This window comes from Eretmochelys imbricata, chromosome 1 (genome assembly GCF_965152235.1).
Source record: "Eretmochelys imbricata isolate rEreImb1 chromosome 1, rEreImb1.hap1, whole genome shotgun sequence".
NCBI lineage: Eukaryota > Metazoa > Chordata > Testudines > Cheloniidae > Eretmochelys > Eretmochelys imbricata.
Window position 1 is genome coordinate 12,501 of NC_135572.1, and position 13,423 is coordinate 25,923.

At 44.7% G+C, this 13,423-nt stretch overlaps 1 protein-coding gene across 5 annotated transcripts in view; it reads right to left on the bottom strand.

The window, feature by feature from the left end:
• Nucleotides 1-301: 301 nt before the first annotated feature.
• Nucleotides 302-13,423, bottom strand: part of LCMT2 (leucine carboxyl methyltransferase 2) — an 80,044-nt gene continuing 66,922 nt past the window's right edge. For all 5 annotated transcript variants that reach the window (XM_077807854.1, XM_077807993.1, XM_077807774.1 and 2 more), the window contains 3 exons: nt 1,796-1,983; nt 1,569-1,704; nt 302-847 (listed from right to left, as the gene is read on the bottom strand). In XM_077807854.1, the coding sequence (XP_077663980.1) occupies nt 680-847; nt 1,569-1,704; nt 1,796-1,983 (492 nt within the window). In that variant the 3' untranslated portion in view covers nt 302-679. The remainder of the gene's footprint in view (nt 848-1,568; nt 1,705-1,795; nt 1,984-13,423) is intronic.

Below are 13,423 nucleotides of genomic sequence, written 5' to 3' on the forward strand. Positions count from 1 at the left end.
TCTTCTAGATCTCCAGGGATTCTGGCATTACCCTACCCAACAGCTGTGGAGGTGACTGATTGCTTTGATGGAACAGGGAAACTGCCTATAATGGGATGGGAGTGCATCAGGATACGTGAGGCATGAGCTGCAGGGCTGAGTCTGCCTAGTGTCTTCCCTACACTAAACAAATGTTTTGCCCCCAGCCCCCCTATAACCCCCCCACAATCTCTGGCTAATTGTGGTTCTACTGCATAACCTGGGAAGTAGGCCGGCTCCCTCATTTCATCCAGAGGGGTTGTGGCACCATCACAAAAAGCAGTTTTGAGATGATTATTTATTTTACTATGTAAAACAATGAGAGAACAATAGAAAAAAAGTAGGATACATACATGTATGCAATGTCGGCCACTTTTCCCACCACTCAGACCACCATGCTGTCACATCACCTCTCTGGGTCTTCAGCTACTTTTCAATTTCCCTACTGCCCCAGGGTCATGTTGCTGTTCTGTGTCCTTGGACCTCCCCATTGCCATCAGGCCAGATTACTGCTCTGGGTGGCAATCCCTTGTGGGACCACATCACCAGCTTGGGCCGCAGTACAGCCACTTCTGCCACAGGGCCACCTGGCCTCTATGGTATGTAAGTGCACCATCTTCCCAAGCCGCAGCTCTGTGGTTCTATCCTGGTTTATCTCCCATCACTGACTGGTCAGGATGTTGCTGAGGCATACGCAGACGGGGCGCAGGTTGAGATGGGTCCCGAAGGAGAAGCAGTTCCCACCACCACCAATGAGCAGCAGCTCTCTTTTGTCCGGCAGGAAGATGCTGCTGTGATTGTGCAGCATTAATGGCCAATTCAGGGACACCTGGAAAAGAGCAAGAGTCCTGTGTGGGAAACGTACACTGTCTGTTCCAGGCAAGCTGGCCAGACAGGCACCGGAGAGATGCATGGAGGCCAAGAGGGAGCACAAGAAGTGGTGATGGTGGGGTGCATGGACAAAGTGCTCAAAGCCTGGGAGCTGGAGGGAGACCGGGTGCTCAGAGACCCAGAGGGTGTGGATCAGCCCAAGAACTCAGAATTCTTTGCTAGGAGAAAGAGTAGGGGGCAGAGCTGGGGCAGGGGCCAGGCTGTTGAAAGAAGTTTATTTATGGAAGCGAGTGACCTTTCTGAGGAAAGAGGAGCCTCCTCTAGTCCAGCCCAGCTGTAGCCCTCTGTCTCCTCCCTTCATTCAGCTTCCCAAAGGCAGTATCCTTGACCCTGATCTCTTCTCCTCCCACAGCCTCTCTGTGACTCCTATGGCCTGGCCCATCTTGGCCTCTCCCTCCTCTAGTCTTGGCTAAGGCAGCTCCCCACCTTTTGGCCTTGCTGAGCCCCAGATTCCCATCTCTGCTGAGATCTCCATCCCCTCTGGCCAGGTTGAGTCTAGCTGGCAGATGCAGCGGCATCCTATTCAGGTCCCAATTTATCCCCTTCTGTATTCTCTATTCCAGGGGCCTGGTCAGTGACAATCAACAGAGCCCAGGAGACTTCTCCTCCCTTTGTGGAACACAGATTCCTCCTGGAAAGGGGGTTGTTTCAGTACTCACTGTGTCAATCTGATAATCCAAGCTGAAACCTGTCATCAGGTCAATCACAGTCACACCAGGTACTGATGCAGAGTGAAGCCATACTCCCCCCACAAGCAGGAGTTTCCCATTATGTACATGGGCAGTGTGTGAATATCTATGGAGAGAGTTCAGAGAGACACAACTCCAATGATGATGAGAGCGAGAGATAGGGCACATGCTTATTGTCCCATGGGATCACCACTAACCTGGGGATGAAAGGAGGGTGAGTCTCTACACCCTGCCACTGAAAGCCACTCCCAGTCGGTCTCAGAAAGAGCACTGAGTTCAATGGTTGCTCAGCTGCTCCCAGGCCCCCTGCAATGAGTGCTCCCCCGTTCCAGCTGCAGGCACTGTGAGAGTGACGGCCTTCAGGGACTGGCCCCCCGACAGGAATCTAGACAAGCAGAACAGAATGAGCTGTAGGTTCAGGGGATCAGGAGCCCAGAGCTGAAGTGGACAAGGAGAACGTTTGCAGGATTAATCTTTGCTTTTCTCACCCCCCAGGGATCTGACATTCTCCCCTCAAGGAGAGAACGGGAGATAGATTGGGTATGGCTGAAGGTGAAGTGAACCTGGGAAAGGACATGCCCAACTCCCCAGTGGAGGGAGGATTCTCTCTAATCTATCTACAGCATTTATAAGGCCCCCATTACCAGAGTATCTGAGCAACTCTCAATTTTTAGCATATTTCGTCTCATAACCCTGAGAGGTAACGTAGCTCTTTGTAACACCTCTTCATCAGCCTCTCAACTAAGGCTTTTGATATGGTCTTGCATGACCACCTCATAAACAAACTAGGGAAATACAACCTAGAGGGATCTGCTATAAGGTAGGTGCATAATTGGTTGGAAAACCGTTCCCAGCTAATAGTTATCAATGGTTCACAGTCATACTTGAAGGGCATAATGAGTGGGCTTCTGCAGGGATCAGTTCTTGGTCTGGTTCTGTTCAATATCTTCATCAATGACTTAGATAATGGCATAGAGAGTACACTTATGAAGTTTGCAGATGATACCAAGCTGGGAGGGGTTGCAAGTGCTTTGGAGGATAGCATTAGAATTCAAAATGATCTGGACAAACTGGAGAAATGGTCTGAAGTAAACAGGATGAAATTCAATAAGGACAAATGCAAAGTACTCCACTTAGGAAGGAACAATCAGTTGCATATTTACAAAATGGGAAATCATTGCCTAGGAAGGAGTACTGTGGAAAGGGATTTGGGGATCATAGTGGATAACAAGCTAAATATAAGTCTACAGTGTAACGCTATTACAAAAAAAGTGAACGTCATCCTGCGATGTATTAGCAGGAGTGTTGTAAGCAAGACACAAGAAGTAATTCTTCTGCTGTACTCCGCTCTGATTTGGCCTCAATTGGAGTATTGTGTCCAGTTCCGGGCACCACGTTTCAGGAAGGATGTGGACAAATTCGAGAGAGTCCAGGGAAGAGCAACAAAAATGATGAAAGGTCTAGAAAACATGACTTGTGAGGGAAGGTTGAAAAAACTCGGTTTGTTTAGTCTGGAAAAGAGAAGACTGAGAGGGGACATAACAGTTTTCAAGTATGTAAAAAGTTGTTACAAGGAGAAGGAAGAAAAATCGTTCTTGTTAACCTCTTAGGATAGGACAAGAAGCAATGGGCTTACATTGCAGCAAGGGTGGTTTAGGTTGGACATTAGGAAAAACTTCCTAACTGTCAGAGTGGTTAAGCACTGGAATAAATTGTCTAGGGAGGTTGTGAAATCTCCATCACTGGAGGTTTTTAAGAGCAGGTTAGACAACACTTGTGTGATGCTCTGTACCTTGGGGGAGCACCCTACACCTCTATGTTCATCCTTATAATATGATTGTGTGGTATCCAATGCAAAGTTTGTCATGGGTGTCTTCAGAAGGCTCATGATGCACTAAGCATTGTAGTAATGTTATAGGTTGTATATAGTTATGTGGCTGAAAATGTATCCTCGTCGCTTAAAAGAAGCCCAGGCAAAACTCTCCAAGAGCAGAGGGGCAGTTCCTACCTCATCTGGGCATGTATTGGACAAACCCAGCCCAGCTTCACAGGAACAAAGGACACTGACCTAGGCAGCAACACAGGATCTGTTGGATTCTCAAGTGAGTCACCCCCCTTTTCCTTGGTCAGTGTGGGACTGCGATGAGGTAATGCTCACCTGACCCTGAAGGGGGGCAAATCCAAGAGGGAATAAAGAACATGATAAAAGGGAATGATGTTTGCCAGGCTCTTCCTCTCTCTTCCACCTCCATCTGCAGACATCACCACCAAGCGACTGAAGCACTGATCAAAGTGGAGAGCCTGACTAAGGGCAACCAGCCATCCTGTGGTAAGAAGCATCTAAGTTTGTTAGGGCACTGAAGGTGTTAAGATCAGTTTAGAATGCTTTTTGCTTTTATTTCATTTGACCAAATCTGATTTGTTGTGCTTTGACTTATAATCACTTAAAATCTATCTTTGTAGTTAATAAATGTGTTTGTTTATTCTACCTGAAGCAGTGCATTTGGTTTGAAAGGTGTCAGAGACTCCCTTTGGGATAACAAGCTTGGTGCATATCAATTTATTTGTTAAACTGACAAACTCATATAAGCTTGCAGCGTCCAGCGGGTATAACTGGACACTGCAAGACAGACGTTCCTAGGATTGTGTCTGGGACCGGAGATATTGGCTAGTGTCATTCAGTTGCACAATCCAAGAAACAGCTTACATGCCAGAGGCTGTGTGTGAACAGCCCAGGAGTGGGGGTACTCACAGCAGAGCAGGGTAATGGTCGCTCCGAGTCAAGGATTAGAGTGACCTAGAAGAACATAGGTCCAGATAACACCAGGGGAACATCACCTCTACCATTTTCTCATTTTCTGTTATTATTTCCCCCCCCCAAGCAGTAAAGGGCCTGCTCTGTCCTTGGTCCTTGCTTCTAATGCGTTCGTAGAATGTTTTCTTGTTACCCTTTATGTCTCCAGATAGTTTGATCTCATTTTGTGCCTTAGCCTTTCTAATTTTGTCCCTACATACTTGTTTTATTTGTTTATATTCATCCTTCCTAATTTTTCCTCGTTTCCACTTTTTGTAGGACTCTCTTGATTTTTAGATCATTGAAGATCTCCTGGTTAAGCCAGAGCGGTCTCTTGCCATCCTTCCTATCTTTCCCACACAGTGGGCTAGTTTCCTTTTGTGCCCTTAATAATGTTTCTTTGAAAAACTGCCAACTGTCTCTATTGTTTTTCCCCTTAGACTTGCTTCCCTTGGGATCTTACCTACCAACTCCCTGAGTTTGCTAAAGTCTGCCTTCTTAAAATCCATTGTCTTTATTTTGCTGTTCTCCCTCCTACCATTCGCTAGAATCATGAACTCTATAATTTCATGATCATTTTCACTCAAGCTGCCTTCCACTTTCAAATTCTCAACCAGTTCCTCTCTAATTGTCAAAATCAATTCTAGAACAGCCTCTCCCCGAGTACCTGTCTCCACCTTCTGAAATAAAAAATTGTCTCCAATATAGTCCAAGAATTTATTGGATAATCTGTGTCCTGCTATGTTATTTTCCCAACAGATGTCTGGATAGTTGAAGTCCCCCATCACCACCAAGTCCTATGCTTTGGATGATTTTGTTCACTGTTTAAGCCTCATCCACCTCTTCTTTCTGGTTAGGTGGTCTGTAGGAGACCCCTACCTTGACATCACCCTTGTTTTAATGTTGGCATTTAAGTTCCTGTGGCACAGACTCCTGTTTCCAAAACCATAGATAGAGGTCAGTGAATTCCCTGATCAGCCCATTCCCTGATCAGCCCACTTTTGAAGATCTCCAAAGAAATATCTTCTGCTTTGCCATTTGCATTTGCTTGACAGCTTTCCACTCTTCAGATATGTTCAGCAGAATTGAGAGGTGGTCTTGAAGTGGAAGTTGTTCAAGATCATCAAGAACTGATGCTGACATGGTGGATGGGCAGTTAAGCACCTCTTTGAAGTGTTCAGCCAATGTTTTCTGAATTTGTCCACGATCGACCAGCAGCAGTGACTCATCTGCATTCCAGATAGGAGTGGTACCATTAGAGTGAAGGTCGTACATGGTTTTAGCTCATCAAAAAAACTATATGGAGTCTTTTGGTCTGTCACTGATTGAAGCTGCTCAGCTTTCATGTTTTCAACAGCTATCTTTTGTGGCAAAACTTAGTTTGCAAATTACACTTTATACATGAATAAGCCATCTTTTTAATAGATGAGATTTTATTATTTATCCATAACTGGAGAAGAGCATGCATGCATGGATGTCAGGAGTTGCTTTATCTCAGTGTCATTTTTGTCAAACCAGTCCTGATGCTCACTGTTTATGAAGCTGAGAACTTCTTTAGATACATCAAATGCTGTTTCCTTAAAAGATGACCAGGCAAAGCGAGTGTTCATTATGTCTGACTGAGAAAGTGTGAGAACTTCACATTTTTTAGCAAGTCTGGAGCACGTGAGCTCAGATTTCATTATGTGCACACTGAGCTTGGGTACTGGAGAGTGACAACATCTGCGCTGGTTTAATTGGAGGAGCACTGTCATTTTACATCTCACAAGCCGATGATCAGACCACATGCATGCTCCCCACATTGTACAGGTGATTTTTACATACTGATGGTCTTGTTGGTGTACAATGACAGAGTCAATTAAATGCCAATGACAAGAGTGGGGATGCATCCATGTTGTTCTGTGCTTCGTTGTTTGCTGAAATATGTTTGTGATAACTAGCTGGTTCTCTGTGCACTTTGTGATGAGTAGTGTGATATTTGAGTTCTCTTTCCCCACACCATGTTTACCAATCACCATACACAAGAATATAAAAATGGCCATACTGGGTCAGACCAGTGGCCCATCTAGCCCAGTATCCTTCCTTCTGATAGTGGCCAGCGCCAGATGCTTCAGAGGGAATGCACAGAACAGGACAATTATCGAGTGATCCACCCCCTGTATTTCAGTCCCAGCTTCTGGCAGTTAGAGGTTACGGGGAACCTGGAGCATGGGATTGCACTTCTGGCCCTCTTGGCGAATAGCCACTGATGGTCCTATCCACTATCAATTTATCTAATTCTTTTTTTAAACCCATTTATACTTTTGGCCTTCACATCCCCTGGCAACAAGCTCCACAGAGTGACTGCGTGTTGTGTGAGAAGTACTTCCTTTTGTTTGTTTTAAAGCTGCTGGCTATTATTTTCATTGGGTGACCCCTGGTTTTTCTGTTATGTGAAGGGGTAAATAATACTTCCCTATTCACTTTTTCCACACTAGTCATGATGTTATAGACCTCTGTCATATCCTTCCTTAACTGTCTCTTTCCTAAACTGAAAAGTCCCAGTCTTTTTACTCTCTCCTCGTATGAAAGCTATTCCATACCCTTACTCATTTCTGTTGCCCTTCTATGTACCTTTTTCAATTCCAATATATCTTTTTTGAGATGGTGAGACCAGAACTGCATTCAGTATTCAAGGTGTGGGTATAGCATGGATTTGTATAGTGGCAGTATGATATTTTCTGTCTTATCATCTATCTCTTTCCTAATGGTTCCTAACACAGTTAGCTTTTTTCACTGTTGTTGCACACTAAGCTGATGTTTTCAGAGTACTATTCATGATGCCAAAATTTCATTCTTTAGTTGTAACAGCTCATTTAGACCCCATCATTTTGTATATTTAGTTGGAATTATGTTTTCCCATGTGCATTACTTTGCACTTATCAATACTGATTTTCATCTGCAATTTTCTTGCCCAGTCACCCAGGTTTTGTGAGATCCCTTTGTAACTCTTTGCAGTCAGCTTTGGACTTAACTATCTTAAGTAATTTAGCATCATTTGACAACTTTGCCGCCTCACTGTTTACCCCCTTTTCCAGATCATTTATGAATATGTTGAGATCCCACTATTTACCATTTTCCACCATGAAAACTGATCATTTATTCCTTCCCTGTCTTTCAACCCATTATTGATCCATGAGAGGACCTTCCCTCTTATCCCATGACAGCTTACTTTGCTGAAGAGCCTTCGATGTGAGATCTTGTCAAAGGCTTTCCGAAAATCAAGATACGATATTCCAACTGGATCACCATCACATGCTGGTTGACACCTTCAAAGAATTCTAATAGATTGGTGAGACATTATTTGCCTTTAAAAAAGCCATGTTGACTTTTCCCCAACATATCATGTTCATCTATGTGTCTGATAATTCTGTTCTTCACTATAGTTTCAACTAATTTGCCTTGTACTGAAGTTGGGTTTACCAGCTTGTAACTGCCAGGAAAGGCCCTGCCTAGACCCTTTTTTAAAAAAATTGCTGTTAGATTGGCTATCCTCAGGTCATCTGGTAGAGGGTGATTTAAGTTATAGGTTACATATTAAATGCTGTGGAATACAGGAGATCAGCCTATATGATCTAATGTCATTTTTGGCCTTAACCTATGTGAAATTTAGAGAAATACTACTATCCCTATTGTTCAGACGGAGAACTCAAATACAGAGAGACTAAAGGAGTTGCCCCAAGGTCACACACACAGTCTGTGGCAGAGCAGGGGATTGAATCTTGGTTTTCTGAATCCCAGGTTTGTACCTAACTGGACAATTCCCCCCAGCCACTAGCAGTACCCATTTCTGTTTCCATTTACAGGGTGGCTGCTTCACAGGGTGGAGAGAAGCCTATGGGGGTTTTGTTTTTTTAAATAAAAAATTTGGATTTTTAAAATTTATATTAACTATTTTTCTTTTAAAAAAATACTTATTTAAAATTAAATCTGAAATTATTACAACCTATGTTAAGGTCTAAATTTAAGGTAATCTATTACAACAATCCAAAGGAAATAAAAATAATAATCAAGTAGTACGTGTTTGCTGCTGAAGTTTTAAAGAAAGTCAAATGATGGAAGTCACTGGCTAAGCACCTGGAGCACCAGAGTTTGCTGAAGTGCCAAACCAGCTTTTAACAGCAGTATCCTCTTCTGTAGGTGCACAGAGAATATTTTCTCCATTTCAGTTTATTCAACTAGTTCAGTTTAATAAATAGTTCATTCAAAGTTGAGAACAGCTAGGAAGCTGAAAAAGCAGGAAAGCTTGTTTTCTGCTTCCAATCTATGAATAAAAGTAAGGTGAGGATGAAAAACTGCTGGTTCCAAAATCTTGAAGGACCTGAAGACTAGAAAGTTGTTGTTAGTGCTGTGGAATGTTGTTGCTGGTGCAGTGTTGTTACTGCTACCAGTATTGCTGTTCTTGAAGCTTCGGCGTCAGCTGCACTAGCAGACAGTGGCATGTTCAATCAGCAGACCACAGTGTTACTCATAACAGGCTCGGTTCAGTGGCGAAGGCGCTAGGCCAGGTTTATTGTCGATAAAGCACAGTACTAGAGCCCCACAGGAGCTACAGGTACACTAACTAAGGATTACTATGCTGGGATGGGCTCCATCTATCAAATACTGGGAAGGAGAGCTTTAAACTAGGTCCTATGGGAGATGGTGACAAAAACCTGGCCAATGCACATCCGGGCTTAAGTAATAACAACAAGGGGAATGGACTATTTCTGGAGAAGAGACTAGAAATCAAAACTGCATTAAAAAGGTAAGGGGTAAAGCAAGAAGGCAGTCTGCGAAATATCTTCAATGGCTGTATACAAATGCAAGGAGAATGGGAACAAGCAGGATGAACTGGAAGTCATGGTATATAAAGAAAATTATGACTTCACTGGCATTACAGAGACTTGGTGGGACAACTCTCATGAATGGAGTACCAGTATTGATGGATATAGTTGTGCTGTACATCAAAAATATATACATTTGCTCCGACTTCCAAGAGTAAGTGAGCGACAGATCTACTGAGAGTCTCTGGGTGAGGATAAAAAGGGAAAAGAACAGTAGTCATATTATGGTGGTGGTCTATTATAGACCACCAAATCAGGAAGTGGAAGTAGATGAGTCATTCTACAAGCTGGTAACCAGATTAGCTAACACACATGAACTTTTATTAATGGGGGATTTTAACTTCCCTGAGATCTGCTGGAAGACTACTATAGCACAGGGAAAATTTACAAGCTAGAACAAAAGACTATCTAATGCATTTCCTTCCTATTTCTTACAGTTTGTAATCTTAGATGTTTAGTTCAGGTATGGCTTTAGGAGATGTATTTTCCCTGCCCTGCTTCCTCGCTGACCCGGAGAGAACACAAAGAAACACAAAACAAAAACCTTCCCCCGCTGATTTGAAAGTATCTTCTCCCCTTATTGGTCCTTTTGGTCAGGTGCCAACCAGGTTATCTGAGCTTCTTAACTCTTTACAGGTAAAGGAGGGATTTTATGCTACCCTTAGCTGTATGTTTATGACACGCCCCCCAAATCATAGACAGTGCTGGACATCCTGCTCCACATTGGCTGTGAATTCTTCCTAGAGCTCTAGGAGAAAACAGAATTAATAAGACACATGCACCTCTAGAGACACTACTGATTATATAAAAACTAACAATATTTTCCACATTTCAAGGACAATTTTAACCAGTTGATTCTGGGAAACTTTCATGGGAGAGTGCATCAGCCACTTTGTTAGAAGCTCCTAAAATGTGTTGAATTTCAAAATCAAAATCTTGGAGAGCTAAACTCCACCGAATAAGTTTTTTGTTATTTCCCTTGGCGGTATGAAGCCACTGTAGCGCAGCATGGTTGGTTTGCAGATGGAAACGCTGTCCCCAAAAGTATGGGCGTAGTTTTTCCAGAGCGTAGACAATGGTGTAACATTCCTTTTCTCTGATTGACCAGTGGCTTTCCCTCTCAGACAGTTTTTTTGCTGAGAAACACGACAGGATGGAATTCTTGATCCGGTCCTTCCTGCATTAAAACTGCCCCCACATCACGCTTGGATGCTTCTGTGGTTAGTAGGAAAGGTTTGTCAAAGTCTGGGGCCCTTAGCACAGGGTCAGACATGAGTGTCGCTTTAAGTTGGTTAAACGTTCAGTCCACTGTACTGCATTTGGCTTTCTTTTTGGTTAGGTCTGACAGTGGGGCGGCAATTTGGCTGCAGTGCGGTACAAATCGCCTGTAATACCCGGCCAAGCCTAAAAAGGATTGGACATGTTTCTTTGACTTTGGGACAGGCCACTTTTGGATAGCATTCACTTTGGCCTGCCGGGGGTAGATACTTCCTTGACCCACCTGGTGTCCAAGGTAAGTCACTCTGTTTAGGCCTATTTGACACTTTTTAGCCTTAACAGTTGGTCATGCCTCCCTTATGTGCTCGAAGACTTTTTTCAGATGCTCCAGGTGTTCTGCCCAGGAATCAGAAAAGATGGCCACATCATCAAGGTAGGCAACTGCAGATTTTCCCAATCCCGCTAGGAGACCATCTACCAGTGTTTGGAAAGTGGAGGGTGCATTTTGCACCAAAAGGAAGCACATTAAATTCATACAGCCCTACATGGGTGATGAAGGCTCACTTTTCCTTGGTGGATTCATCCAGCTGTACTTGCCCAGTACCCCCTGGTTAAGTCTAAGATAGAGATGAACTGAGCACATTCCCGTTTCTCCAATAGCTCATCTGTGAGTGGCACTGGATAGTCGTCTGGGCAAGTTACAGCATTTAGCTTATGGTAGTTCACGCAAAAGTGTATCTCTCCATCTGGTTTGGGAATTAGAACCACTGGAGATGTCCATGCACTGTTAGAGGGGCGGATTACACCCATCTGTAGCATGTCCTGGATCTCCCGTTCTATAGCAGTTTTGGCTTGAGGAGACACCCGGTAAGGTTGGGCTCTAATTGGGCGAGAATTACCTGTGTCAATGGAGTGGTATGCCCGTTCAGTCAGTCCTGGGGTGGGTGAGAACATCGGCGCGAAGCTAGTGCACAGCTTCTTGATCTGCTGTTGCTGCATAATCCCAAGGGTCACGGAGAGGTTCACCTCTTCCACGCCACCGTCACTTTTTCCTTCGTAGCAGACACCTTCAGGCCACTCAGCATCATCTCCTCCCTGGGCTGTAATCTGACAAACCTTTAATTCTCTGGAATAAAAGGGCTTTAGAAAATTAACATGGTACACTTTAGGTTTGAGGTGGGGGATGCTATGAGATAATTAACAGCTCCCAGGCACTCTTGGACCGTGAATGGCCCTTCCCACGATGCTTCCATCTTATGGGCCTGAAGTGCCTTCCAGACTATGACCGGGTCCCCTACCAACTGTAATGGCTCCTTAACCTCGTGGCCATATACAAGTTCAAATGGTGAAAACCCTAAACAGGCAAGTGGTACAGCTTTGTACGCAAAAAGCAACTGCTGCAAGACTAGGTCCCAATCATTGTTTATGAATCATGGCCCCCAAAGTTCCATTAAACTTCTCCTCCAGGCCATTTGTTTGTTGGTGGTAAGGAGTGGCAACCAAGTGGTTCACCCCATAAGCTTCCCACAGGCTTTTCATGGCCCCTGCCAGAAAATTAGCTCCCCAATCTATAAGGATGTCAGAGGGCCAACCTACCCTGACAAAAATGTCTGTTAATGCCTGGCACACACTTTTAGCCCTGGTGTTGCTTAGAGCTACTGCTTCCGGCCATTGGGTGGCAAAATCCATGAAAGTCAGGATGTACTGCTTTCCTCTGGGTGTCTTTTTCGGAAAAGGACCCAGAATATCCACAGCTACTCACTGAAAGGGAACCTCAGTGATGGGGAGTGGCTGGAGAGGGCTTTGACCTGGTCTTGGGGTTTTCCCCACTCTTTGGCACACCTCACAAGACCGGACATAGGTAGAAATGTCCTTGCCCATTCCCTCCCAGTGGAATGACCTCCCCAAATAGTCTTTGGTCCTGTTCACCCACCATGGCCCTTAGGATGATTGTGGACTAAGCTCAAGAGTTTTACCCTGTACTTAGTTGGAACTACCAACTGTCTTTGAGGATGCCAGTCTTCCTGGTGTCCACGAGCAAGAGTTTCCTGGTATAAAAGTCCTCTTTCTACCACAAACCGGGATGGATTAGAAGAGCTGAGAGGCGGTGGGTTGCTCCGTGCCGCGGTCCAAGCTCCTTGGAGGCTTTCATCTGCTTCCTGCTTGGCCTGGAACTGTTCCCTTGATGCTGGAGACCTCAGTTCCTCGCTGGACGGTGGACCTGGGCTTGGTCCCTCGGGAAGCAATGCAGGGGATGGGACTAGTTCGGGGGATGGTGACCTGCTCTCCGAGGGTGCACTAGGTTGGGGTTCAGGCTCCGGCTGAGCCTCTTAGAATCATAGAATATCAGGGTTGGAAGGGACCTCAGGAGGTCATCTAGTTCAACCCCCTGCTCAAAGCAGGACTGATCCCCAACTAAGTCATCCCAGCCAGGGCTTTGTCAAGCCTGACCTTAAAAATATCTAAGGAAGGAGATTCCACCACCTCCCTAGGTAACACATTCCAGTGTTTCACCACCCTCCAAGTGAAGAAGTTTTTCCTAATATCCAACCTAAACCTCCCCCACTGCAACTTGAGACCATTACTCCTTGTCCTGTCATCTTCTACCACTGAGAATAGTCTAGAACCATCCTCTTTGGAACCACCTCTCAGGGAGTTGAAAGCAGCTATCAAATCCCCCCTCATTCTTCTCTTCTGCAGACTAAACAATCCCAGTTCCCTCAGCCTCTCCTCAGAAGTCATGTGTTCCAGACCCCTAATCATTTTTGTTGCCCTTCGCTGGATGTTTTTCAATTTTTCCACATCCTTCTTGTAGTGTGGGGCCCAAAACCGGACACAGTACTCCAGATGAGGCCTCACCAATGTCGAATAGAGGGGAACGATCACGTCCCTCGATCTGCTGGCTATGCCCCTACTTATACATCCCAAAATGCCATTGGCCTTCTTGG